Below are 26533 nucleotides of genomic sequence, written 5' to 3' on the forward strand. Positions count from 1 at the left end.
CTTGACTGTTCTGAAGAAACTTCATGTACATGAACAAACTGGAACCTGTCAGATAGATATGATTTAAACCAACGGTGGGACTGCAGGTCAGCTGTCCCTTTAATCCCAACAAAGAAAACCCGAAAAAAATGTACATGTGTTCATTGTATTTTTGTATTTTTCAAGGATGTTCTTCTTCATTGTTTAGATTCATGAATTTCACTTTTACCGTAAATGTGAAGAATTCGAGTCACTAAAGAAGTCCAGCAGATTAACCCTGGTGTCAGGTGTTCCTGGTGTCCCATTGTGGTTCTTTTTCTTTTGATGGTTTCTGTTTTTTTACTAACATCTGTTATTTTTCAATTACTGACCCAGATGTTCACGTCTGCTAGAAGACCATTGTTGAGCTTCTCCTGGTTTCTTCCAGAACTTTACCAAAGCGGGGCAGCAGGAAGCTGATCGATGCAACACCAGAGCTGAGCTGACAAGAGCAGGCTGTGAGAAGGGGGATATCATCTCTCCTGAGAACAATATGTATGTCGACAAGAACAAGCCTCTGACTGCAGCCTTCACCCAAGAGGAACCAGTCCAGATGAGTCCACAAAGTATCCGCCTGAAGCTGCGACCCGGTGAGTGGTAGTTCACACACAGTATGATGTATCGTTGAACTGAGTCATGGTTGGAGTGAAGTTTGGGGTGAGCGTTGGGGTGAGGTTTGGGGTCAGGGTTCAATTCAATTTTATTTATATAGCGTCTATTACAACAGAAGTTGTCTCCAGGTGCTTTCCAGGGACCCAGAAGATGACCCCCGAACATAAACCTAAACAATGGCAGGTAAAAAATCTCCCCTAGTGGGAGAAAAACTTTAAGCCAAACAGTAGCAAGAAAAACTTCCCTCTAGGAGGGAAGAAACCTGGACCAAGACCTGGATCATAAGCAGGAAAAGGGAGAACAGACAGATCGAATGAAAAAAAGAGAAAGGAGAGATACAGACACAAAGGCTAACTGGTGCACTTCAGAGGTGACTTCATAAACAGATGTAGACAGCAGACACTGAGGTGGTCGGGGGGGGGGGGGGGGGGGGGGGGCAGGATATCAGCAAGCATCTAGCAGACATCCACACAGACAGGTGGAAGCAAGCAAGCAGATCAAAGGGTGGGACTGCAGGTCATCATGCAGCTCCTGAAACTCTGGCCTGCAAACATGCCCCGAAGAGTAAGCAGCGATGAACGGGCCCTCGCGCGTGCAATTTTCACCAATAAAGGTGAAGGATTCAAAACCGAGTCCGATGACACCACCCACGACTCTTTATGTCAAACCATTCAAAAGTTATGGCAGAAAATAGGAACTATCAAATATCGACCAATCAGAGGAAGGGGTGGGGCTAATTCACACCAATGAAGGTTAAGGACTCTAAACCAAATCCAATGACACCACCCAAATATCACAACGAGTCCAAAAAAATAGCAGAAAATAGGAACTATCACATAGTTGGAATGGCATAAATTACGCCAAAATTACACGATTAATTCAAAATGGCTGACTTCCTGTTCGGTGTCGGCCATGGCGCCAAGAGAATTTTCTTATATTGCAACATGATACAGGTGTGTACCGATTTTCGTGCATGTACGTCAAACCGTATTGTGGGGCTTGAGGCACAAAGTTTTCTAGGGGGCGCTGTTGAGCCATTAGGCACGCCCATTAATGCAAACCATTCAATTTCTGCTTAAATCAGAAGAAATGCCCCCAAATAAATTATATTTCTGGCCTCAACTTCTGACAGGAGAGTGTCCAGCTCACGGCCGCTGTTTTTTTTTTTTCATTTGTTTCACTTGTTTTTGCAAGTTCATTGTTAGGATGAGTGGTTTTTAATAGATAATTATCCTCATTATCATATTCAAATATAGGCTATCTACTTGAAGGAGGAGAGAGGGCGGAGTGTTGTGCTCCCGCATGTGCGCTCAAATCCACATTGATTGTGATGTTCAAAGAAACGTGCAAGGATTTGGGCGTACGCAAAGTTTTGAAAATATGATTTTTTTTTTGCGTACGCAAGAATTCCACGCACGGATTCACGCTGAAATCCACGCACTCTTTGTACATGATGCCCCTGGTGTTTGAATGTGTATGAATGTCCCGGTGATGGTCGGAGAGGCCATTAGAGCTGATTGGCTGCAACGTTTTCTTCAGTCTGTCAGCTGTATTTTGTATTGTATGTATTTTACCATCACCAAGTATGAATGAGGAGTGATTAAATAATATACAACCATTGTAAAGTGACCTTTGGGTTCTTTAGAAGGCACTAAATAAATGCAAGTTAATATAATTATCATGTTGGTGTCCCACTGCAGCGTAGACCTATAGCAGAAACGTTTTAAGTTTGGTTTTAAAGGTAGATGTGGTGTCCTTAACGGGTTGGGGTCAGATTGGGGGGGTCAGGCGGAAGTCTCAGTTACATACATGTACGTGAGGTGAACTGACTCCTGTTTTTGTTTCCATTGGTGCTTCCAGGACTTCCCACCACATTCAAGGTGTCCTTTAAGAGGGTTGAGGGCTACCCAGTTGACCTCTACTACCTGATGGATCTTTCGTATTCAATGAAAGACGACTTGGCTAAAGTCAAAGAACTGGGACAAAACCTGTTCGATGCACTGGGAAAAATCACCCAACATGCTCAAATAGGTAACTTTAAATGTTTTAACGCGACTTATCTGTGTTCATAGAAACTACGTCCTAGTTCAAAAACGCCTAAATCATCTCCCCTCATACTCCCTGTATTATTTAGTTATTTTGTGTTGTCTTTATGATTTGAAATGTTTTTTAAATGTCTTTTTTATTGTTATCTGATCAGATTTCATGAACCTTCTCTTGTTGTAAAGGGAACCTTCATCATCAGTCCAGTCGTGTCCTGTCAGTAAAGAGCGGCGGTGAGGGAGGGGTTAATGTCACAGACCCATTTATTTCAGCACTACCATCATCAACGGCTGTTTCTAGCTCTCTAGGGGCCCTAGGCAAGATGCTGTTCAGGGGCCCCTAGTTCGCCTAATGATGATTGAGAGATTCCCAATCCTGTAGATGATCAATGAACACACCACCACCACCTCAAGTCACGCTGATCTGGTATTAAAATCAAACGTGAAGTTGAGCAAATAAGATTTTACAGCAGCACATATGTTCACACCCCAAAACAGTACCACCTTCACCAGCGTGACAGTGGAGACCACCTCACTCTGGGCGTGCATGACGGTTGAGTGGTCAACCCTGTCGCCTCACAGCTGGAGGGTTCCTGGTTCAACTCCCGCCAGGAGTCTCTCTATGTGTCGGTTGCTTGTTGTCCTTGTGGTTCTCTGGGTTATCCAGCTTCCTCCAACGCTCCAATAACATGTCTGTAGGATAACTGGTTGACTGCATAGTCAGTGTGTATGGTTATCAGTGTCATCGCTTAAATAATGATCATTGTTGCAGCTGGTTAGCTTATCTGGTCCTTCAGATGGTTCAGACAATCCTTCCAAAATGTTCTCCGGAACGAACACCTGACACCTTTCAAGAAAGCCTGGTGGTCCGTGGGGTGACATTTACATAATCTGCATTTAGCAAGAAACGGCTCTGGATGAATCAGAAACCCTGTACTTACTGAATCTTCAACCATTTTAAGGCTACAGTTTCTTCTGAGATTTCTCAAACTGACTTCTTGTGTAGCATGTAAAATGTATGACAGAACTAGCCACGCCCCCTGTGATGCCATCCACAGGTTTCTGAAAAGTGCTTTTGAAGCCTCTATTTCCTCAAACTGAACCTTGTCATGTTGTAAATGAACAAGCACAGCTGGGACATCCCCACCTTCTGGTAGCCGGTACTAGACCCTGGTGGTTGGTAGAGAAACTGAAGATCTGGATCTGAAGATCTCTTAGTGGTCAGGAGAGGACCTGCATCCTGTCAAACACAATGACTCAGCAAACTGAAAGCTGAGTAGAAATCATCCTTTAGTGTTTGAAAACCATCAAATCTACAGAAGAACCTGATGCATGAGCTGCAGGCCAGAGAACTGGTGAGGAAAAATGTGTCCGGGGACTGAAGATAACTAAAACCAAGATGTCTCTCAGAGGATTTATTGTCATTTTTGGCTCAGATAAAGAGCATGTTAGCGAGAAGGTGAAGAGATAATAATCCAAGTGTTTTTATTGATTTTTCATCAAAAAGTACAGTACACAACATGTACATCTAAACTATAGATGAGACAGCAAGCACACAGGTCACACTACATCAGACATCCAACAAACCCACCACTCAAGGGACCCAGATACACCCGAGACATAGTTAAACAAATATGTAGAAAAGCTAAGTAAAACCAACAACAATAAACAATAAATAAAGGGGGCGGGGGGGGCAAGTTGGATCAGCCCCTTGATACATTTTTGCCAATTTGTTTCTTGATAGATAAAGTCTGTGGACCACCTTGAATTGTATCAAGCCATGTCTAACACATACAGAATAGGAATGAATGAGTTCCACCACCCTTCTCCAGTCAGTGTCTGATATGTCCAATTCTAACTCTTCCTCCTATTTCCTTTTTAAGTGCTCAAGAGATGGGGAGGCCACCCTCTGGATATTGCCATATAGCATGGAAACCACCCCTTTATGAGTTGGGTTCATGTCTAATAATTCGTTTACCCACCCACTCTGCGACAACTCAAGGGATGGGGAAATTTTTCACGAACTCTCGTACTTGGAAGTACTTGAAGTAACTGGTCTTAGAGGGAATCCCATACTCCTTCTCCAATTGAATAGCAGACATGAATACACCATCTTTAAAGAGGTCTCTGACACATACCACCCCAGCTCTATGCCATTCTTTAAATGCTGCTCCCCCGAGAAGGTGAAGAGATTACAGGATACAACGTAAAAGACCGATGCTGATCACAATCTGGTTCATTGACACTCGATCTGGATCTTTATCTACTACTACTACTACTACTACTACTACTACTACTACTACTACTACTACTTATTTACTACTACATTTAGCAGACACTTTTATCCAAAGCAACTTACATCTGAGAGAACACCACAAGCAAGAAATCACATGGGAGGGTATAGCTGGATAAGTGCTGGTCAGACTGCTGAGAGTCCAGTTGGAAACAAGTGCTGTCACACCAGTGCAAGAATGTTCTTTTTTTTTAATTAAGAAGGCTACGTCTAAAAGTGTGTGCAGCTACTAGATGCAGAAGTGCTCCTTAAAGAGCTGAGTCTTTAGCTTGCTCTTAAAAGTAGGTACAGACCTGCAGATCAGACAGTTAGGTAGGTCAAGTAGGGTCTGATTTTCCTGATGTTCTACAGAGCGAAATGGCATCACTGGGAAATCGAGGCAACATGCTCCTTAAAGGTCAGCTTGTTGTCTAACATGACACCAAGATTCCTAGCAGAAGACATGGGCACAAGTGTAGTGGAATCCAAGTGCACGCTTATCTGAGGAGGTAAGGAATGACTAGCTGGACAGACAATAAGCTCAGTCTTGGACAGATTTAGCTGAAGGTGACGGTCCTTCATCCATGCAGAGATATCAGAAAGACAGGCCGATATTCGCATTGAGACGGCCGTGTCGCCAGGTGGGAAGGAAAGGAAGAGCTGGGTGTCGTCAGCATAGCAGTGGTAGGAGTCGACTAGAAGTTTAGAGACTCGTTTTAGAGACCGGAAAGAGCAGTGAGAGGCACCAATCGCAGGTTGGAGTGGGCTGAGGTGGGCAGGCTCAGATAATTAGTTATGGATAGTAGCAACATTTTCAGTAAAGAAGGAAGCAAATGCCATGAACAGTTGTCGGGTGTTTGGAGCATTTCTGATTTTGTTCAGGTAAAAGGAAATCTTGGCAGCCTTTAAGCTGGAAGTGAAATATAACAGTTTTTGTCAGTACCCAGACAAGTCAGTGTGATCTTTGGATTTGTGCCACTTTCTTTCTGCCGGCCTAAGACCAGCTCTGTGGTCCCTCAGAACCTCTGTGAGCCGTGGACTGGGAGGTTTCTGTCCAGTTGGCTTGGTAACCAGAGGACAGAGTTCATCCAGAGAGGAGGTGAGTGAGGAGCAGAGTGTTTCTGTAGCCTCATTAACAGATATTGTGTAAAAATTTGAGAGGGAAGGGAGGTTAGAGCAGAACTCATCAAATAGATGTGTAGGGCTGAGAGATTGTAAGTTTCTGTGGTAGGAAACCATCTTTGGAATCAGGTGAGTGACATGAGGAAGGGAGATGGAGAAGTTAACCAGGAAGTGGTCAGAGAGTGGTGTGACACACGTCAGCTGTAGTGCAGTTTCTGGTCAGCACCAAGTCAAGGACATTACCAGCTTTGTGTGTTGGAGGAGTATGGACCAGTGTACGATTGAAGGAGTGGATGAGAGCCAGAAACTCATTTGTCCGTGTTTTGCCGATGTGAATGTTCATGTCTCCCAGTACAATTAGTGGAGATTATCATCAGGAATATCAGAGAATCATGTCCAGTTTAGAGATGAACTCATCTCTGTTCCCTCCTGGAGGGCGGTAATGACCAGAATGTAAGCAGTGAAGGGGCTTAGAGATCTTTACTGCATGATATTCAAGCGATGAGCAGTTAGCAATGGGACAGATGAATGTGAATATCCACTTTTTGGACATTAGAATGCCTGTACCACCTCGTCTTCCAGCAGAGCGAGGCGTTTGAGTGAATTCTGCATCTACGGATAGAGCAGCTGGTACAGCTGTGTTTTCTGGGCGGATCCAAGTCTCTGTCAAGACTAGGACCTGAATGTCTGAGAGATGTGACAATGAATTGATGAACTCGGTTTTGTTAACTGCGGACTGACAGTTCCAGAGACCAAATGTAACAGAGGATGTGGTAGATGGGTCTACCACGGGATAACACAGGTTTTGCAGATTGTGCTGCCTACGGGAGGCGCGTCTGGGAAGATTGGAAAAATACCAACCAAGACAGCAGCGGTTTAACACTCACAGACTTAACGCTAACAACAAGTCAATATTCCATCATCAGTTGATTTGAGTTTGAGTCCGGGACCCTAGTCCCACGAGTCTGGTGAAAGACTTTAGAATCTGAGCTTTTCTGATTTAGAGAGAGTATGTCCTTTTTGAGCCTTGTGGCCCATAGAGTCGGTGTTTATCTCCGGTTTCTGTAGCGCAAACGAACAGGTTGTAACCACCTCCACGATAGGACACTAGTCTATCGCTGGATACTTCCCCTAGCAAAGCTAGGTACCCATTCATACACCTGGGTGAAAGCCGAGAGTAAAGCATCTTTCCCAAGGATGCACAGTGTGACGCCAGTGCCAGGGTTCAAACCCACGACCTTTGGATCCTGAGCCTGAAGCCCCAATCACTAGGCCACTCCACTCCCTTTCTGATTTACTCACCTGTTAAAAGGAGAAATCCTAAAAACTCATGAAAGTTAAACTGGTCTTTGTCAAAGATCTTGACAGGTATAAAGACTCGAGCCCTGCATGTGCAATGTCACGTGACCCGTTTATTCAGAACGATCCCGGCGAGGCCGCGTCTGAATCACGGCAAAGCCAATGACATTAGAAAAAATTATATATTTTTAATAAATTATACTGAAATAAAACCAAAACTACAAGTGATATTAATCTCCACCACTTCTTAGTCTAAGACAGAAGTTCTAGTTTAAATGATCACCTAAAACAACGTCAAGAAACATTTCATTACAAACAGACATTTTCAGACGTGTCCTTCACCACATGTTCACAGCAGATTTACTGGACCAAAAGCTCCCAGACCAGAGCTTCTCCTTATGTTCTGCAGAACTTTACACAATTCTGACAAAAACACAACAGATGCATTGAATGAAAGAGCTGCTTGATAGCCTGAAACAGCCTGCAGAATTGAACCGGTAAATCACAAAAAAAATGAAATGAAGGAGCTCTGCCGCTCAGGAAGACTTTACCAGACTTTTAAAACAGTCACTACACTTTGAACTACTGTAATATGTGCTGGATCCATCTCTAGATCTGGTTCACTCTTTGAGAAATGTCCACATGCCTTTGGTTTTCAGGATTTTTCTCCCAGACTCCTAGGCCAGAGCGTGGTGAGGTTCCAAAGACGTGACCATACCTTGTTTCAAACGTCCTTCGTGACCACACCTCCTCATACACATAACTAAATCTTACACCATTCATTCAACCTGACAGTAGTTCCATCTTAAATCCCCTTAGATATCAGATAGCGTCTATGGCTCTAACAGAAGACCAATACATCTGAAGCTCCTTCCCAAACTGACAGACCACACCCCCTCCAACTGACATGTATACCAGAGAGTACACAGTACTACACCTGCTGCTCACCGTTCAGGAACTTTCTCCAGAACTCTTATGGTTTTCAAACACTGACAGCTTTGTGTTTCCAGGTTTTGGTGCGTTTGTTGATAAGACAGTCCTTCCCTACACCAACACCAACCCAAAGAAGCTCCAGAAGCCATGTGATGAGGACGACCAGCAGTGTCAGGCTGCCTTTGGCTACAGACACGTTCTCAGTCTGACTCCAAGCAAGGAGGAGTTCAAGGAAAGAGTCGACAAACAGTTCATCTCAGGAAACCTGGACTCTCCAGAGGGGAGTCTGGATGCCATGATGCAGGCTTCGGTGTGCGGGGTAAGAACTTCACCACAGAGATGACTTCCTAGTGTATGTAGGCCAGAGGATGGTGTCGCTGGCCTGTAAAACAGTGATGATGTGAAAGAACCGGGCCAGGGTATTCCACCAAACACTAGACTATTTGTAGAACCCAGATGACACCAGTTCTGCTACCAATAATCACAGAGTACCTGCTGGTTCTACAAAAACACCTTTTTTCCGTAGTAACTTCCTCAACTCAGTCTCAAACTGGGGAAACCAGATCACAGGAAGAAGATTCAAGAGTTTGATCAGGAAACCAACCAAGAGGAGCACCAACAGTAAGGACCACAAGCAGAGTCCTTATGAACAGTAGAAGACCAAGTGACCAGATGACTAGACAACCAGATGACCATGCTGGAACAAAATGAAATATACTTGATTAATCCCCAAATGGAAATGACACAGTTACAGTGCCAATTTCCTACACCCTGGACAGGTCGCCAGTCCATTGCTGGGCCACATATAGAGACAAACAACCATGCACACACACACTCACACCTACGGGCAATTTCGAAACATCAATTAACCTACTATGCATGTTTTTGGACTGTGGGAGGAAGCTGGAGTACCCGGCAACAACTGAAGTGATGACATCCCCTGCAACATTACATTAGACCTCTTTTTTTGTGGCCAACATCTGGTCTTTTGAAAGCTAATCTGCTGCTTCCACGTGTGAAAAACTTTGCGTTATCATGGATACACATCTTAAAAATGTTAAAGTAACAGCAATATGCATAGAAATATTCCAAACAAAACATAGAAATGGACACCTTTGAAAATTATCTTAAAATCTCAAGATCTGAATTAAGACACAGTTGTACAGAACATCTGCAGCAGGCCCCCACTAGAGCAATGCTGTTCTAGGAGCAGAACAGTTAAAGTAATGAACTGCTTCATCCCACAAATCTACAAGAAGTTCTTGTGCCTGAAGTGCTTACTGGCTTTAGGATGTGACTGGCGGCGCTGGACGGCCACGTCCTCCAGCACATCAGACGCAGTGGTCTGAAGGTGTGTGAACTAAAGCATGAGTATGAGTGAAGTTTTCTGACTGTGTGATTTGTGTTGTTCAGAGTGTAATTGGTTGGAGGAACAGCAGCACTCGTTTAATCGTTCTGGCCACCGATGCTGGATTCCATATGGCTGGAGACGGAAAACTGGCTGGAATTCTGGAACCCAACGATGAACGGTGCCACATTCAGGACAGCCTTTTCTCCAAAAGCAATGACATGGTAGGTAAAGTACCATATGACTCACGTATCATTACTGGCACAGGTGCATTAAATTCAACGTTACCATAAAGAGTAAATCCCAGTGCATCATGGGAGTACTGGCATCAATCTAATGCTGTAGCAACAGAACTAAAGGGTTGGTTCAGGACACCAAAGTTTTAAAGATAGAGAGGGTGTCTGGTGTACTGGTTCCACCAGAACAAGAAGCCTGATAACTGAAGGTTTTGTCTTCCATACTACTGCTGGAAACTCAAGGGACCAGTAGTAAAGTTGTAGTTTGAGAGACTGGAGCTCTGACTGAATGACCTGGAAGAAGAGACTGATATGACAGTGATCTGTCATATCAGTCTCATCTCAAACCCATCTGTATTCACACATGGATTTATCTGAGTATCATCTGCATACAAATGCTTTTTTAGAAAAGCAGATGATGGCAGCATTTATAGAGGGAGAAGGAAAGGTCCAAGGCCACAAGACTGCAGAACACCAGGACCAGTAAGGACACCAGTCTGAGGTCTAAAGGGACCGGTACAGACACCAGTCCATTCTAAGGTCTAAAGGGACCGGTACAGACACCAGTCCATTCTGAGGTTTAAAGGGACCAGAACAGACACCAGTCCATTCTGAGGTCTAAAGGGACCAGTACAGACACCAGTCCATTCTGAGGTCTAAAGAGACCGGTACAGACACCAGTCCATTCTGAGGTCTAAAGGGATCGGTACATTCACCAGTCCATTCTAAGGTCTAAAGGGACCGGTACAGACACCAGTCCATTCTGAGGTCTAAAGGGACCAGTACAGACACCAGTCCATTCTGAGGTCTAAAGAGACCGGTACAGACACCAGTCCATTCTGAGGTCTAAAGGGATCGGTACAGACACCAGTCCATTCTGAGGTCTAAAGGGACCAGTACAGACACCAGTCCATTCTGAGGTCTAAAGAGACCGGTACAGACACCAGTCCATTCTGAGGTCTAAAGAGACCGGTACAGACACCAGTCCATTCTGAGGTCTAAAGGGATCGGTACAGACACCAGTCCATTCTAAGGTCTAAAGGGATCGGTACAGACACCAGTCCATTCTGAGGTCTAAAGAGACCGGTACATTCACCAGTCCATTCTAAGGTCTAAAGGGATCGGTACAGACACCAGTCCATTCTGAGGTCTAAAGAGACCGGTACATTCACCAGTCCATTCTAAGGTCTAAAGGGATCGGTACAGACACCAGTCCATTCTGAGGTCTAAAGGGATCGGTACAGACACCAGTCCATTCTGAGGTCTAAAGGGATCGGTACATTCACCAGTCCATTCTAAGGTCTAAAGGGATCGGTACAGACACCAGTCCATTCTGAGGTCTAAAGGGACCAGTACAGACACCAGTCCATTCTGAGGTCTAAAGGGACCAGTACAGACACCAGTCCATTCTGAGGTCTAAAGGGACCAGTACAGACACCAGTCCATTCTGAGGTCTAAAGAGACCGGTACAGACACCAGTCCATTCTGAGGTCTAAAGGGATGGGTACAGACACCAGTCCATTCTGAGGTCTAAAGGGATCGGTACAGACACCAGTCCATTCTGAGGTCTAAAGAGACCGGTACAGACACCAGTCCATTCTGAGGTCTAAAGAGACCGGTACATTCACCAGTCCATTCTGAGGTCTAAAGGGATCGGTACAGACACCAGTCCATTCTAAGGTCTAAAGGGACCGGTACAGACACCAGTCCATTCTGAGGTCTAAAGGGACCGGTACAGACACCAGTCCATTCTGAGGTCTAAAGGGACCAGTGCAGACACCAGTCCATTCTGAGGTCTAAAGAGACCGGTACAGACACCAGTCCATTCTGAGGTCTAAAGGGATGGGTACAGACACCAGTCCATTCTGAGGTCTAAAGGGATGGGTACAGACACCAGTCCATTCTGAGGTCTAAAGGGATCGGTACAGACACCAGTCCATTCTGAGGTCTAAAGGGACCGGTACAGACACCAGTCCATTCTGAGGTCTAAAGGGACCGGTACAGACACCAGTCCATTCTGAGGTCTAAAGGGATGGGTACAGACACCAGTCCATTCTGAGGTCTAAAGGGATGGGTACAGACACCAGTCCATTCTGAGGTCTAAAGGGATGGGTACAGACACCAGTCCATTCTGAGGTCTAAAGGGATCGGTACAGACACCAGTCCATTCTGAGGTCTAAAGGGACCGGTACAGACACCAGTCCATTCTGAGGTCTAAAGGGACCGGTACAGACACCAGTCCATTCTGAGGTCTAAAGGGATCGGTACAGACACCAGTTTAAATCCTTTCCTTCGTTCCTTTGTGCCCGTCCTCATTCTTGTCCTTCCAGAAGTTTGCAGTCATTTAACCCTTTGTCTGGTTTCTGTGATCTGTCCAGGACTATCCATCTGTCGGACAGCTTGCTATGCAGCTGGAGAAGAACAACATTCAGCCTATCTTTGCAGTAACAAAGAACGTGGAGAGTGTGTACAAGGTAGATGATACTCATTTTCATTTTTGCACCCCTGTTGTTGGATTTGTAGAGTAAACACTGCCTTGATCGAACTGATTTTTCATCCGATGTTGTCTGCAGGAACTCTCTAAAATGATTCCAAAATCAGAGGTGGGAGTTCTATCATCAGATTCCAACAATGTTGTTCAGCTGATTGAGAATGCCTACAACGTAAGTCAGTGGATACGTCCTCAGTGACTGGTGTTGGTCCACATTGTCTCCACTAACTTTTCTCATGTGTAATCCACGACAGAGGTTATCATCTAAGGTAACTCTGACACATGAAAACCTTCCTGAGGGCGTCAAAGTTTTGTACACCCCCATCTGTGACAAAAAAGAGCCAGCGAGCACCACAAGAGGGATTTGTAACGACGTTCTTGTCAAACAAGAGGTCAGTGACTTTAGATTTGTACTTATAATTAGTGCTGTCAAGCAATTAAAAACAGTGAGAGATTAATTAATTAAGATCTGTAATTAATTAATCGAATTCTGTTTTTAATCTCACCTAAAAATTGCTGAGAAAAGCCCTCAACTTGAGGTGTTTTCCTTTAAATTAATTACATTATTGTGGCAGATCAAAAGAACAACAAAAAATGGCTTTATAAAGTCATTTATTTATGTTTTTAACAGACTTGAACAGATTCAGTCGTAGTCATTTTCATCCACTTGGCAAGAACATTGGCCAGCCTCACCTCAGCCTTCGTTCCCCGACCACGAGTTACGCTTGAGCGGCTCTGGTTTGTGTTTGTCTACTCCTGGGCTGCTTGGCGATTCCTCTGACTAATCTGTGTTCCAGCTTCCAGATCTGCACAGCGATCACACCAGCTGTTTTCTGGTATTCGCTCTCCTGTCACTCTGAGCGTTACCATTATCCTGAGGACTGAACTCTGCTCTATTGCCTGCTGTGAGGTTGACTTTAATAAAGACTTAGGGCCAATCCCAATTCTCCTTCACTCGCCCTTCTTTTCTTCCCTAACCCCTAAAAAAGAAGGGGGAGATTTTAGGGCACTTGAGATCTAGGGCACTTGGCCCAGGTGCCTGTCCCAATTCTCCCCCTACCCCTCGTTTTTATCCCTACCCTGATCAGGAAGCAGAGAGCCAAAAGCTGTTTTAATTTCAGCTGTAGCGCTGTTAATATGGCACTTTATTAAGTTTTAATATTTTTTCAGGCATAAAGGTAACCTTAAGATCCCCTACCTGGGCTCAGTTTATCAAAATAACTCCAATGTTTTCGGAGATGAGAAGAGCCGCCGCCCCCGGGGAGCAGCCTCAGCTCACAGCCCGAGATAAGACGTGTCTGCCGGGTCAGGCTACTCCGTCGTCCCGGGAGAGAAACTCTCCCGGGACGCAGCTCTGTTGAGAATTATGCTGGCTGAAATAAATCATTTAGGAAGATGTTGGTTTAATAGATGAAATCTAACAGTTGTAGCTACGCCTGTTAAGAAATTTGCTCCGAAATTTAGAGATTTCTGTCTGCCGGCTCCGGAGTTTGGGTCCGCGTTAAATCGACGCAGAGCCTACGGCGTAGGGTACGGCGTAGGGTACGGCGTAGGGTACGGCGTAGGGTACGGCGTAGGGTACGGCGCGCGTCGCCGCGTACATCGACGCAGACCTTACGGCGTAGGTTACGTATCCTACGCCGTAGGCTCTGCGTTGGTGTAACGCGAAACCATAAATCCCTTTATTCTGGCGTGATTTTCGGCAACTTTATCTGAAAGTGTGTAAATTACCCAGATAACAGCTGGATTACTTTGTGGTTTCTGAAGACTATTATATCAGAAACATCCAAAACAAATCTGACGAGTCACAGGATTATTTCTCTCTATTTCTCTGAGACGAGTCTGCCTGTTTGCCTTCGGTCGGCGAGTCAAATCGACGCAGAGTCGACCGCAAAAGCATTCTGGGAAATTTTCATACCCCCTCGCTCGCCAAGTGAGCATCTGAAATCCCTCGATTTGAAGGGGCTATTCTCAGCCCCTAGCCCTCGTTATGCCCCCTCCCCCTAAGTGAAAAGAGGAATTGGGACACCACTACCTTCACGGGAACGCGCAAAAGTTAGGGTTAGTGAAGAAAACGAGGGCGAGGGGGAGAATTGGGACGCAGCCTTAACACTCCGTGCCGTTGTGGTGCATGTAGATCCGCCACATCCCTTTGTCACTGTAATGTATTAGCAGGATGTCCAAGTAATTCTCTGAATATCCTCCAGCTGATCCAAAATGCAGCAGCGTGAATGCTAACAAGAATCAACAAGAGAGACCACGTCTCCAGTGTTAGAATCCCTCCATTAGCTCCACGTAAAACTTAGGATCCAAAAGTTTTGTTACTTCTGTATAAAGCCCTATATGACAAAACTCCTGGTTTCTCCAAGACCTGATAGTTCCTAAGAGAGTTCTCCGTTCTCAGAGTGCAGGTTTACTCGTAGTTCCTAGAAGATCGAAATGTCTGGAGGACGGGTCTTCTACTATCATGAACCATTACTATGGAACCAACTTCTAGTTTGGGTTAATCAGAATCAGAATCAGAATACTTTATTATCAATGTACCTGGGTACTGTGAGATTAGAGGTAGCATCCCCTCTCCAGTGCAAGATAAATAGCAGTAGTGCAAACAATAAGAAATACAAGAAATATAAGTAATATAAAAAATATAAAAAATGTTAAGGTGCATTTGAATCGTTTTTTTTTTGTTTTTTTTTTTACAGATGACAGTATATACATGTGTAGAATATTGTAGAATATTGCACAGAGTCCGGGAGAAGTATTGCACAGTTTAAAGAGACAGTAACGAGGATGATTCACATATTGTTCAGGGCGATTATGGCTTTGGGGAAAAAACTGTTTTTGAGTCTGTTTGTTTTTGACCTGATGACTCTGTAGCGTCTACCTGAAGGCAGCAGGTCAAACAGGTCGGAGCCGGGGTGGGAGCTGTCTTTGATGATTTTTGTGGCTCTGCTGAGGCAGCGGGAGGTGTAAATGTCCGTGAGGGGGGGGAGGGGGCAGCCGATGATCCTCTGCGCTGCTTTCACCACCCTCTGGAGCCTTTCCCTGTCCGCAGCAGTACAGCTGCCGTACCAGACTGTAATGCAGTACGTCAGCAGGCTCTGGATGGATGAGAGGTAGAAGGTCAGCAGCAGGTTGGAGTCAGGAGGCTGACACCACCTTTAAAAGCAAAGGTGGAGGTATTTCATTTTATTTACAGTGTCTGTTAAGATACAAGTTGTCTCTTGTTGCTTTTCAGAGACTCGGCACATGACCCCCATGCAATTATTAAATACACAATGTCAGGTTAAAAACTTCACTTTAGGAGGGAAGAAAGCTTGATCAGGATACAAACATTTAACATTTAGTCAGCATGCTTATGATTTCTGCCAAGACTAAAGGTCATGGTTGTCCAGAACCTCTTAATGCTTGCAAGTCAGTTTCTATTTCTACAACCACTTTGGCACAATTTTGACATCCAAGGCCCAGGAACTCTGTGGCCAAGCACCATGGATGGTTATAAAATGTTGACTCACCAATCCTCACTAACCTCTGTAGATCTCCTTCAACGTCACAGTGACACTGAGCAACTGCATGGAGGAGAAGTCGTTCATCATCAAACCTCAGGGCTATAAAGACACGCTGACAGTGATGCTGTCCACCAACTGTGAGTGCAGCTGCAATGACCCCAAAGACCAAACCCACACCCACTGCCACAACCAGGGAGGCATCACCTGTGGAGTCTGCATGTGAGTTCTTTATCAGTGAATGCCGCAAACTGGAGTCTTAACTGGTATTAATGTGCACCTTCAGTTCAGTCATGGACAATACTTAGTACTCATCCATCCATCCATCCATCCATCCATCCATCCATCCATCCATCCATCCATCCATCCATCCATCCATCCATCCATCCATCCATCCATCCATCCATCCATCCATCCATCCATCCATCCATCCATTCACCTTCTTCATCTTCAGGTTCCCAGACCTCCATCTCTGGTATCAAGCATCTCTGCACCTCAATTGTCTCCCCTGTCTCCCATCTCAAAGGGATAGTCCAGACCTGCAGAGGAAACTCATCTCAGCTGCTTGTATCCTCCATCTGGTTCCTTCAGTCACTACCATAGGTGAGGGGAGGAACGTAGATCCACCAGTAAACAGTCTCATCTCAAAGTCCACATTACTCCAGATTCAGATCCACCTGTAGATCCTCTGCTCCTTTCTTCACTCACTCATGAACAAAAGTCAAATTAACTTAAACTCCTCCACTTGAGGCAGAACCTTACTCCTACCCTGGGAAGGACCACATCATTGCAGAAAGCAGAAAAACAATCCTGAGATCATCAAACCAGCCCTCTGGGGTCCGACAGGTATCTGCATGGACCTTCACATCAGGGGAGTTGCAGCCAGGTGTTGCTAATCAATGGTCCGATGAACTGTTCATCAGCAGGCCTGTCTGGAGCATTTAGGTTTATGCTAACACAGTGCCAAGAGGGACCCCTGAACCTTGACACCTTGTATTCAAAAGACAAATGTGAGGACATCAGTCAGACACTAAATATCTGCTGAAACTGGGTCATGTGACAGGAAGTGATCCCAAACACAGCAGCAAATCTACATCACAATGATGAAAAATAAAAGAATCCAGGTTTTTGGAATGACCTGGTCAAGGTCCAGACCTGAACCTGGTTGAAATGCTGTGGTTGAACTTTCAAAGAGCTGTGTAAACCTGAACGTCCAAAAACCTCAATGAACTGAAGCAACATTGGAAAGAAGAACGGACCAGAACTTCTCTAGAACCACAAGACTAATGAAGTCAGACAGGAAACATCTACTGAGGGTTCTTGCTGCTGATCTTAATTATCGTGGTATTAATTATGCACATTAATACCAGATAAGACTCCATGTGATTACACAGTGAAATTTCCACATGGCTGACGTTCTTGAATTTTGTTCTTTTAACTTTGGTCAGGTGCATGGATGGTTTCATCGGTCAGTTCTGCAACTGCTCCATTGGCAGCGAGGACAGAAGCTCACTGCGAGCCAAGTGCCAGAGGTTCAACGGCACCGAGTGTGAGGGGCGGGGAGAGTGCGTGTGTGGGCAGTGCCAGTGCCACCAATCAGAGAGCGGGGCGAGTTACTACGGCAAATACTGCGAGTGTGATAACGAGCACTGCGAGAAGTTCAAGAATAAACAGTGTGCAGGTAAACGTTCAGTTATTTTAAATATAATTTCACCAACACAACAATGAAGTTGCACTTTAAGTCATACCCCTTTTCCACAAAACCGGTATTGGTATTGGTAAATGGCTGCAGGTGTGCAGTGCTCACACTCAGCCAGCTCACCACCAGGAAGGAAACTCTGAGGTGATCCTGAGTGTCTAAGTGACAGAACGGTGATGGCGCAGTGGATAATGCGCAGACTGTGGAGGTGGCGGGTTTGAAACCGTAATACCATCCATCATCTATCCATCCTACCATCATCTATTCAGCCATCCATCAAATCAAATCAAACTTTATTTATATAGCACTTTTCGTACAGTAATAATGCAAATTGCTTTACATAATACAACATTTAACATATAAAAACTCACACACTCATGGTTAAAAATTGACATTTGGACATTTTCACATACATCCTCACATTAATACCCCCCTCCGGACTCAGGCGATGTTTTTAATATAATAAAATCCTGTTTTTGTTACATTTTTAATATGTGAAACAAAATCCAGCTCAGAGTAAAAAAGGATGCCTATATTTCTCACACACTTAGAAGATTTAAAATGTTGCAGTTTGTTAGAATTATAGAGAAGAAGAGAGATGAAGTAAGTAGTAAGAAGTTATCTGCCATCCATGACTTAATCTCTAAAATACAATCTAAAAGAACATTCATCGGTACTATGTCATCAGAAGACACAGTGGTGTAAAGTTGTGTATCATCAGCATAGCTGTGAAAACCAATGCCATGTCTCTTGATGACATCCCCAAGTGGCAACATGTATAAATTAAAAAGTAATGGGCCTAAAATTGATCCTTGGGGGACTCCATAATTTACCTAATGAAATCTTGAGGAGCATGTATCCATACTTACAAAAAATTGTTGATCAATGATATAGGAGTAAAACCATTCAGACCACCACATGATCTGAACATACAACTAAAGGTAAGAGCACAACAATGGAAACCGCAAATCACAATGGCAGCCTTGGCTCCTGTTAGAGCAGCAGGTTGGCTGATGGAGATTCAGGGGGGAGTCTTCAGGGACCACACCGATCTGCTGGTCCAGGGTGAACACTGGATCATAAGCTGATTTAGGTCACCGAGAGGATCCTTCTGGTTCCCTGCCCTGAACTGGTCCCAGCGACGCTCCGGTTCGGACCAACATGATGCTTTCACCAGAAGCTGCTGACAGGTCGGACATCCCTCAGTCGCCATGTCGACCGTATGGGAGGACTACTCGAGATAAAGAGATTGGGGCGGCAGTAGCTCAGGTGGAAGAGCGGGTCGTCCAATGATTGGAAGGTCGGCGGTTCGAATCCCGCTCTGTCCCAGTTTGCTGTCATAGTGTCCTTGGGCAAGACACCTTACCCACCTTGCCCCGTGTGAATGTGTTTGAATGTGTATATGAATGTTGGTGGTGGTCGGAGGGGCTGTTTGGCGCGATATGGCAGCCACGCTTCCGTCAGTCTGCCCCAGGGCAGCTGTGGCTACAAATGTAGCTTACCACCACTGGTGAGAATGTGTATGAATGAATAATGATTTCTGTAAAGCGCTCTGGGTGCCTAGAAGGGCGCTATATAAATCCAAGTCATTATTATTATTAAAAGCAAGATCTTTAAAATATCCCATAGCTGCAGGAATTCACGGCTCAGCCTGGCTACAGTGCTGAACAGAAAACGTGGGTTACTTTTGTTATCCTCTATCAACGATGAATAATAAGCTGTTCTGGCTTTACGAATGGCTTTTTTATATACTATTAGAATATCTTTCCATTCACGATAAGAGTCTACAGACTTACAAGAGTGCCACTTCCTTTCCATTTTACGCACACTTTGTTTCAACATGCGAATATCTGAATTATACCAGGGAGTTAAGCTCCTGTGGCTAGAAACCCTCCTTTTCAAAGGAGCAACTTCAGCTGAATGCAAGAAATCAGCAGTGTTACTAACAAGAAAATCAACATCTGCAGAGGTAGAACCCAGGTCACTGGCCTGCTTCACTATTTTCCACTGTCGTAAGATGAGCAATGGCCTCCTTAAATGTATCAATAGCTTCATCAGACAAACATCTGCTAAAATAATACCTGCTAAATGTCACTGAAAGGTTTGTTGGTACAAACTGATGTGACTCAGCAATATATGAATAAAGTTTTTATTGAATGTTTAGGCTACTTTCAGAGTCTGATATGGAGTCAGCTGCAGGTGCTGCAGGACTATAGAACGTGTTTCTCCAGAAAGTGTTAAACCGGTCTCTCCTCCCAGTGATGGAGGCCGGGACGTAGACCGGTCTCAGTTACAGCGACTTTGCTCTTTATTTCTCACGTTTGCACCTCGATATAATCACGTTGGCACAACTTGTCTTTATTTCTGCAGCAGAGGAATCAGATCGTGATGCTTCATGTTTTAAATATAAGCTTATGTTTTTCACATTATTATACTTATGAAAGAGGTGATTGCAGACATCCACAATGTGTAAGAGTCAATACACGTGTACATTGGGCTTAATCCGTTGTAGCCTATGCCTATGCCTATACGTGACAATAAAGCGTAACGAGGAGCCGTTTTACTCTCTTTGTACATGATGCCCCTGGTCCTAAACTATCTCTTTCGTGCCATCTTCATCCCAACACTGACTCTCCTCTTTATCCCTCACCACCTTTAGGAAATGGGAAGTGCCGGTGTGGAATATGCGAATGTGATATAGGTTTTGATGGCTCTGCATGTCAGTGTGAAAAGTCTGACGAGGGCTGCCGGACTGACAACAACAACAGCAGCATTGTCTGCTTCGGCCGAGGGAATTGCGAGTGTGGTGTTTGTGAATGTGACGAGGGATATCAGCGTCCAAACTGCAAGACCTGCCTGGGATGTCCTGATCCATGCCAGACCAAACTGTGAGCCCTCCATGTCTCTCTGAAGCCATTAATTATGGCCAGATCTACTTCTGACCAATAGTTTTTTGACCAGTGCACACATCTTTGACTGGTTTTCAGGAGCTGCATCGAGTGTCTGGGATTTGACTCTGGTCCCTTCGAAAAGAACTGCACTAAAACTTGCAGGAGAAGCATCTATCATGAGAAGGTGGAAAAGTTCAGCATACCAGGGAAGGAGTGCCGCCAGAAGGACAGCAAGGCATGCTGGATCACCTATAAGCTAGAACAGCTGGTTGGAAGGGACAACTACAAGGCTGAAGTCTTGATGGAGAGAGGTATGTTGCTGATGGACACAAGAAAAAATGACAAACTGAGGAGCTTACTCAGAATTTCATATTAATATATATATATATATATATATATATATATATATATATATATATATATATATATATATATATACATATATATATATATATATATATAATATTTCATATTAGACCAAATAAATCCAATATTTATAGTCCAGTTCTGATGGAGAACTGGACTATAAATATTGGATTATAGCGAGATCCCCCAAGCGAGATCCCCAAGCAGTCTCAGAGTTTGAGCCAGTATTATTCATCCATCCCTTCACCCATTTTCTTCTCCCCGGGTTCAGGTCATGGAACCAGAACTGGAGAACTCCTCCAACTGTCATCTTGTAGGAGGATACTAATGTGTTTCCAGACTAGCTGAGAGCTATAATCTCTGCAGAGTGTCTGGTTTCTGCCTTAGGGACTCTTCCTGATTGGACATCTGAAAAACCTCACCAGGGAGGCATCCAGGAGACATGCTAACCAGAAAAAGGACCTCAACTGTCTCCTCTGATGTGGAGGAGCAGTGACCCTGAGTCTCTCCTGGATGACTGAACTTCTCCTGTCGCTAGAGGGGAGTGTAGACACCCTGCAGAGGAACCTCATCTCAGCTGCTTGTATTCTCCATCTGGTTCTTTCAGTCACTGCCCACAGTTCCATATGTGAGGGGAGAATGTTGCTCCGCCTTTCAACAGTCTCATCTCTCTCTTCATCACAACAAAGGCTACTGTGGTTTTGAACCGGTAGCCGATTTCAGTTTCTGTGGTTTTGGCTACCGAGCCATTGATGGTTTCTGTGGTTTTGAACTGGTAGCCATTGATAGTTTCAGTGGTTTTGAACCGGTAGCCATTGATGGTTTCTGCAGTTCTTCAGTTTTTAGACTAATCTTTTTTCCTACAACTGTTCCTCCAGAGTGTCCACAGCCACCCAGTGTGGCAGTGATCATCGGAGGCTCCGTCGCTGCTGTGGCTTTGATCGGCATCATACTGCTGGCACTCATCAAGTTGATGATCTACATGAAAGACCTAAAGGAGTTCAGGAGGTTTGAAAACGAGAAGAAGAAGTCCAACTGGGCCAACGTGAGACATTTTATATCAGTTATTTGGTCACTTCCACAAGTAAAAGTACAAAATGCTCAGAAAATATCATTAGTAAACTGGTTCAGTGCAGTTAAAAAAAAGGCTTCCCTCCATCATTTATGATGTCATTTATTCCAGCAGAGTCCAGATTCAAAGTTCATAAGGTTTAAGGACTTAGCTGAGAAACTGAATGGACAACACCGCCGCCGGGGTGAAGCTGGGAGTCAAAAGTTACAGAAACTTTTCACATGATGTTCAAGCGAATTTTAGAACAGTTCTAACTGGGAATTCATGTAAATTTACCGACATGAATTAAAAAAAAATGAAAATAATATCATGTCAATATGATATTATCTACGTTATCATGTGACTTCTGTACTTTCCTGTTCATACTGGTTTCCTGTCCATTTCCGGACCCAGTTTAAGATTTTATTCCTTGTGTGTTTCAAATGTCTGAGGTCTACAGGCCTGTTACTCCTGGAGGCTTCCAGATCCTGGTAGGAACTCCCAGGCCTAACCAGTCCTGAGGAACAGGCCAGACTAAGCGTGGTTCTGATAACTCCTGTTTAAAGTAGAAGTTCTAGAGCTGTATATCCCTCACCTAAACCAGGTTCCCTGGTGCCCCACCCGGCATCCACCCAGAGGTCGTCCCTGAGGACCCGGACCTGTGGTGTCCGGCTGGTTTCAGGCCGGATACGAGGGTTTGTCCTCTGCGAGCCTCTTCACCTGTAGGAGGCCGCTCAGGCTTTGAGGCAGCAGCTTAAGGACCTCGGGAGTTTGAGGGCGAAAACTGTCTCTCAGGAGGGGAGATGTTCTAGGATGGATCTCTGGAGTGTTTAGGTTTTCACTTCATGAATTCAGACAGATGTAAAGGTGGAAGACTTGGTCAGATTTCCACTATACCAGTGTTTCCCAACCCTGGTCCTCGAGGCTACACTGTCCTGCATGTTTTAGATGTTACCCTGCGACAGCACACCGTGATACAAACACCTGTGTCATCAACAGAATTGTGCAGGTCTTGATGACAAGCTAATTAGGACCATTAATTAGAATCAGGTGTGCTGAAGCAGGGTAACTTCTAAAACATGCAGGACAGTGGGCATTGAGGACCAGGGTTGGGAAACACTGCACTATACCATTAGTAACCAAATGCCAGTCTTAACAGGTGAGTCTATAGTTTGGATCTGAACAGAGAACAGGTCAGTGAGGGACCACAACTCAGTTCAGGAGTTCTGGAGAAGCTGAACATCTACTCCTGCAGATGAATCTGTTCTGACTCAAGTTTCTTCATCTCCAGGCCGACAACCCCATTTTCTCGAAGGCTACCACCACCGTGTCCAACCCCACCTTCACTGGAGAGTGAAGACAGCCACCTGGACCCGGATCTGGACCTGGACTGGACTGCACCTTTTCTTACGCTCATTTACAGTACCTTTACTTTAAAGCTGCGTTACTTTGAGCTTTATGATTCTCTGTCACATCATTGCAGCTACAGTTGGTTTGGCTTCAGCAACAATTCTTAAAGTGACAAAACCAAATTTACATTCAGAATGCCAGAACTCTATCATCACCTCCACCCTCTGTCAAGCACGGTGGGGTGTTCTGGCGCTGCAGCCTCTGGACCCGGGAACCTTCAGTCCCAGAATTCTGACATTAAAAGTCATTAGTGTGAAAAAACTTTAAATTCTGCCATTAATCTTAATATCCAGATGAAAGCCCAAACAATGAGTTTATTTTTTTCAGAACTTTTAATTTCTGTTATTGAAGAGATTTTTACTAAAATTATTATTTTTTTAATCCTGGGGGGGGGGGGCATGTTTTTGTGAGGGTAGCTCACATTAGCTACCCAGGGGAACACGGGGAGAACATGCAAACTCCACACAGAAAGATCCTTTCTCTAACCCACCCAGGGTGTGGGCACTGAAGTCCTGGGGGAACTTAACACGCCCTCAACACCCACAAGTCCCTGGCGGGAATTGAACCCAGGACCTTCTTACTGTGAGACGGCTGCACTACCAGCTGCACCACCGTGCCCCCTTTGTTTACAAAAGTTAAAAGTTAAAAGTTTTATTTGTAAGAATTGCCCTTTTTTCCTCGGACTTCTGTCATGTTGATAATCAGACATCTGACAACCTTCTACAGTTTCTGCAGTGACAGAAATACCGTAGATACTCTAAATACTGAGATAATGAATAAAATATACTGTTAAGTGGAAAAGCAGAATATAATAATGTAAAGGGAGTTTTGATGCACTTTCACTTCAATGTTTGGCGGTTTGCTGCCTTAGAATCCTCCAGAGTACTAATTAGTTTCTGAAAAACATGACTCAAGCCCCAAATGACCTTGAAGAAAAGAACCAAGCATGTACAGTCATCAGTCACTTTTAGAAAAGTATTCAGTGGGCATGGCCTGGTCCATGATTCCTCCTCCGCCGTGCTCAACAGTGGGCATGGCCTTGTCCATGATTCCTCCCCCGCCGTGCTCAACAGTGGGCATGGCCTGGTCCATGATTCCTCCCCCGCCGTGCTCAACAGTGGGCATGGCCTGGTCCATGATTCCTCCTCCGCCGTGCTCAACAGTGGGCATGGCCTGGTCCATGATTCCTCCCCCGCCGTGCTCAACAGTGGGCATGGCCTGGTCCATGATTCCTCCCCCGCCGTGCTCAACAGTGGGCATGGCCTGGTCCATGATTCCTCCTCCGCCGTGCTCAACAGTGGGCATGGCCTGGTCCATGATTCCTCCCCCGCCGTGCTCAACAGTGGGTATGGCCTGGTCCATGATTCCTCCCCCGCCATGCTCAACAGTGGGTATGGCCTGGTCCATGATTCCTCCCCCGCCGTGCTCAACAGTGGGCAGGGCCTGGTCCATGAGCCCCGCCATGCTTAGCAGTAGTTGTGGCCTTTTCTGTGACTCTGCCGTGCTCAACAGTGGGCGCCACCCACAAGGGTAGAGGTGGCCTCCACCCTTGTGGGTGGCAATGGGGGTGGTCCGCTCAGTGACTAAAATCTATCAACAGACAACTGATTCAAACTGATAAAAAAACAATTTAAATAGAGGCGTGTCCTCTCAAACATCGGCGATTAATGTTTGTGGAGTTTTACAGGCGTTCATCGGTTGTGCTTGATGTTATTTTATTCAAACTTCCATTCTTAACCTCCTGTCCATGTTTCATACTGTTTCAATCTGAGCTGATCATCTGATTATTATTTTGCTGGATATTCTGGGAAAACAGCCTTCAGATGTGTGATTCCCTCTTTAAAAGCTTGTATCTTCTGAACAGAAGCAATCTGCCTCGTTCTGTTTTGAAGGATCTGTGTTTTGTAAAGAATGAAACTGAACCTAACAATGAACTTGAATGTTTATATTTGACATCAGTGAGGTCTGCAGGCTCTGACATTGACCTCTGTGTTTCTCGTGGTCTGATCGTGGAGTAAATCTGATGGAACCTCACGTTCTGGAAAACGTCCAGTTCTCATTGGAGAACCCTGAACTTCAGATCATTTACAAACTCTTTCATTTTTAATTGATGTGCACCCCTGCTGATATCTTTCCCTCTTGGCATTGTGTGAATCTTCTTGCCTTTTTTGAATTAAATGAATAATTATATTAGAGAAAAAACATTTATTGTCTATCTGAGGCTCTGTCAAATACATGAACCAAAAATAATTAAAAGAGAGAGAAATAACTTCTATAAAATATAAAAAAGTTATTATAAATATTTTTGTGGAACAGAAGTGACTAGATTCATGTTATTGATCATGGAGGACATCCGGTTTTGCAGCAACCTTCTGATTCTCTGATGAATTTTAAAATGTGAAAATATCATTTTATGATTTTAAATGAGTCAAAGTATAATACCATCCATCCATCCATCCATCCATCCATCCATCCATCCATCCATCCATCCATCCATCCATCCATCCATCCATCCATCCGTCCGTCCGTCCGTCCGTCCGTCCGTCCGTCCATCCATCCATCCATCCATCCATCCATCCGTCCGTCCATCCATCCGTCCGTCCGTCCATCCATCCATCCATCCATCCATCCATCCATCCGTCCATCCATCCATCCGTCCATCCATCCGTCCGTCCATCCATCCGTCCATATATAAATTGATTTGTTTTTTTGATATGGACAGTGCAATTTAATGGACATCTATAAACAACAGATGTAAGCATGCATGTATTCTAGCTAACAATCTGCATCTGTGGTCACTTGCAGGTAAAAGAAAAATACACAATGCAATAAGACATTTACATTTCAATACAATAAAAGAATAATAAGACATTAAGATTCAAAAATGTTAACACATTAAAATGATCACAAAACTGGTTTGCTTTTAAAAGCTGTGAATGTGGTGTATGGTCTTGGTAATGTGGTCCACAATCCACCACCTTCACCGAGAAGTTCTTCCGTGGGGACTTTCACAGTCCCCTATAGAGGAGGCCCTGGTCCAGAGTCCACTTGAGTTATCAAATGTAAAAGTCAGCTCTCGTCTTCATCCCTGTCTTGTCTGGTTCACCTTACAGTTCTGTCTTCTGGAATAAAACATATCTGTCTCTCTCAAACCAGGGTGGATGTGTTTGTCTCCATGAAGGTTCAGGCTAGTTTCACAAGTTCCCAGTGAAGTCTAGCCACATGTTTCTGTGGAGG

The 26533-nt window shown here is 44.6% G+C and overlaps 1 protein-coding gene across 1 annotated transcript in view; it reads left to right on the forward strand.

Moving 5' to 3' along the window:
• itgb2 (integrin, beta 2) overlaps positions 1 to 25498 on the forward strand; it is a 30758-nt gene extending 5260 nt beyond the window's left edge. The window contains exons 4-16 of the mRNA XM_061723010.1: positions 407 to 608; positions 2491 to 2661; positions 8376 to 8617; positions 9712 to 9870; positions 12261 to 12356; positions 12456 to 12545; positions 12628 to 12765; positions 15911 to 16101; positions 17328 to 17560; positions 20238 to 20466; positions 20566 to 20780; positions 21714 to 21880; positions 23178 to 25498. Coding sequence (XP_061578994.1) covers positions 407 to 608; positions 2491 to 2661; positions 8376 to 8617; positions 9712 to 9870; positions 12261 to 12356; positions 12456 to 12545; positions 12628 to 12765; positions 15911 to 16101; positions 17328 to 17560; positions 20238 to 20466; positions 20566 to 20780; positions 21714 to 21880; positions 23178 to 23243 — 2199 coding nt within the window. The 3' untranslated portion in view covers positions 23244 to 25498. The remainder of the gene's footprint in view (positions 1 to 406; positions 609 to 2490; positions 2662 to 8375; positions 8618 to 9711; positions 9871 to 12260; positions 12357 to 12455; positions 12546 to 12627; positions 12766 to 15910; positions 16102 to 17327; positions 17561 to 20237; positions 20467 to 20565; positions 20781 to 21713; positions 21881 to 23177) is intronic.
• The last annotated feature ends 1035 nt before the right edge of the window (positions 25499 to 26533 follow it).

Source organism: Cololabis saira, chromosome 6 (assembly GCF_033807715.1).
Source record: "Cololabis saira isolate AMF1-May2022 chromosome 6, fColSai1.1, whole genome shotgun sequence".
NCBI lineage: Eukaryota > Metazoa > Chordata > Actinopteri > Beloniformes > Belonidae > Cololabis > Cololabis saira.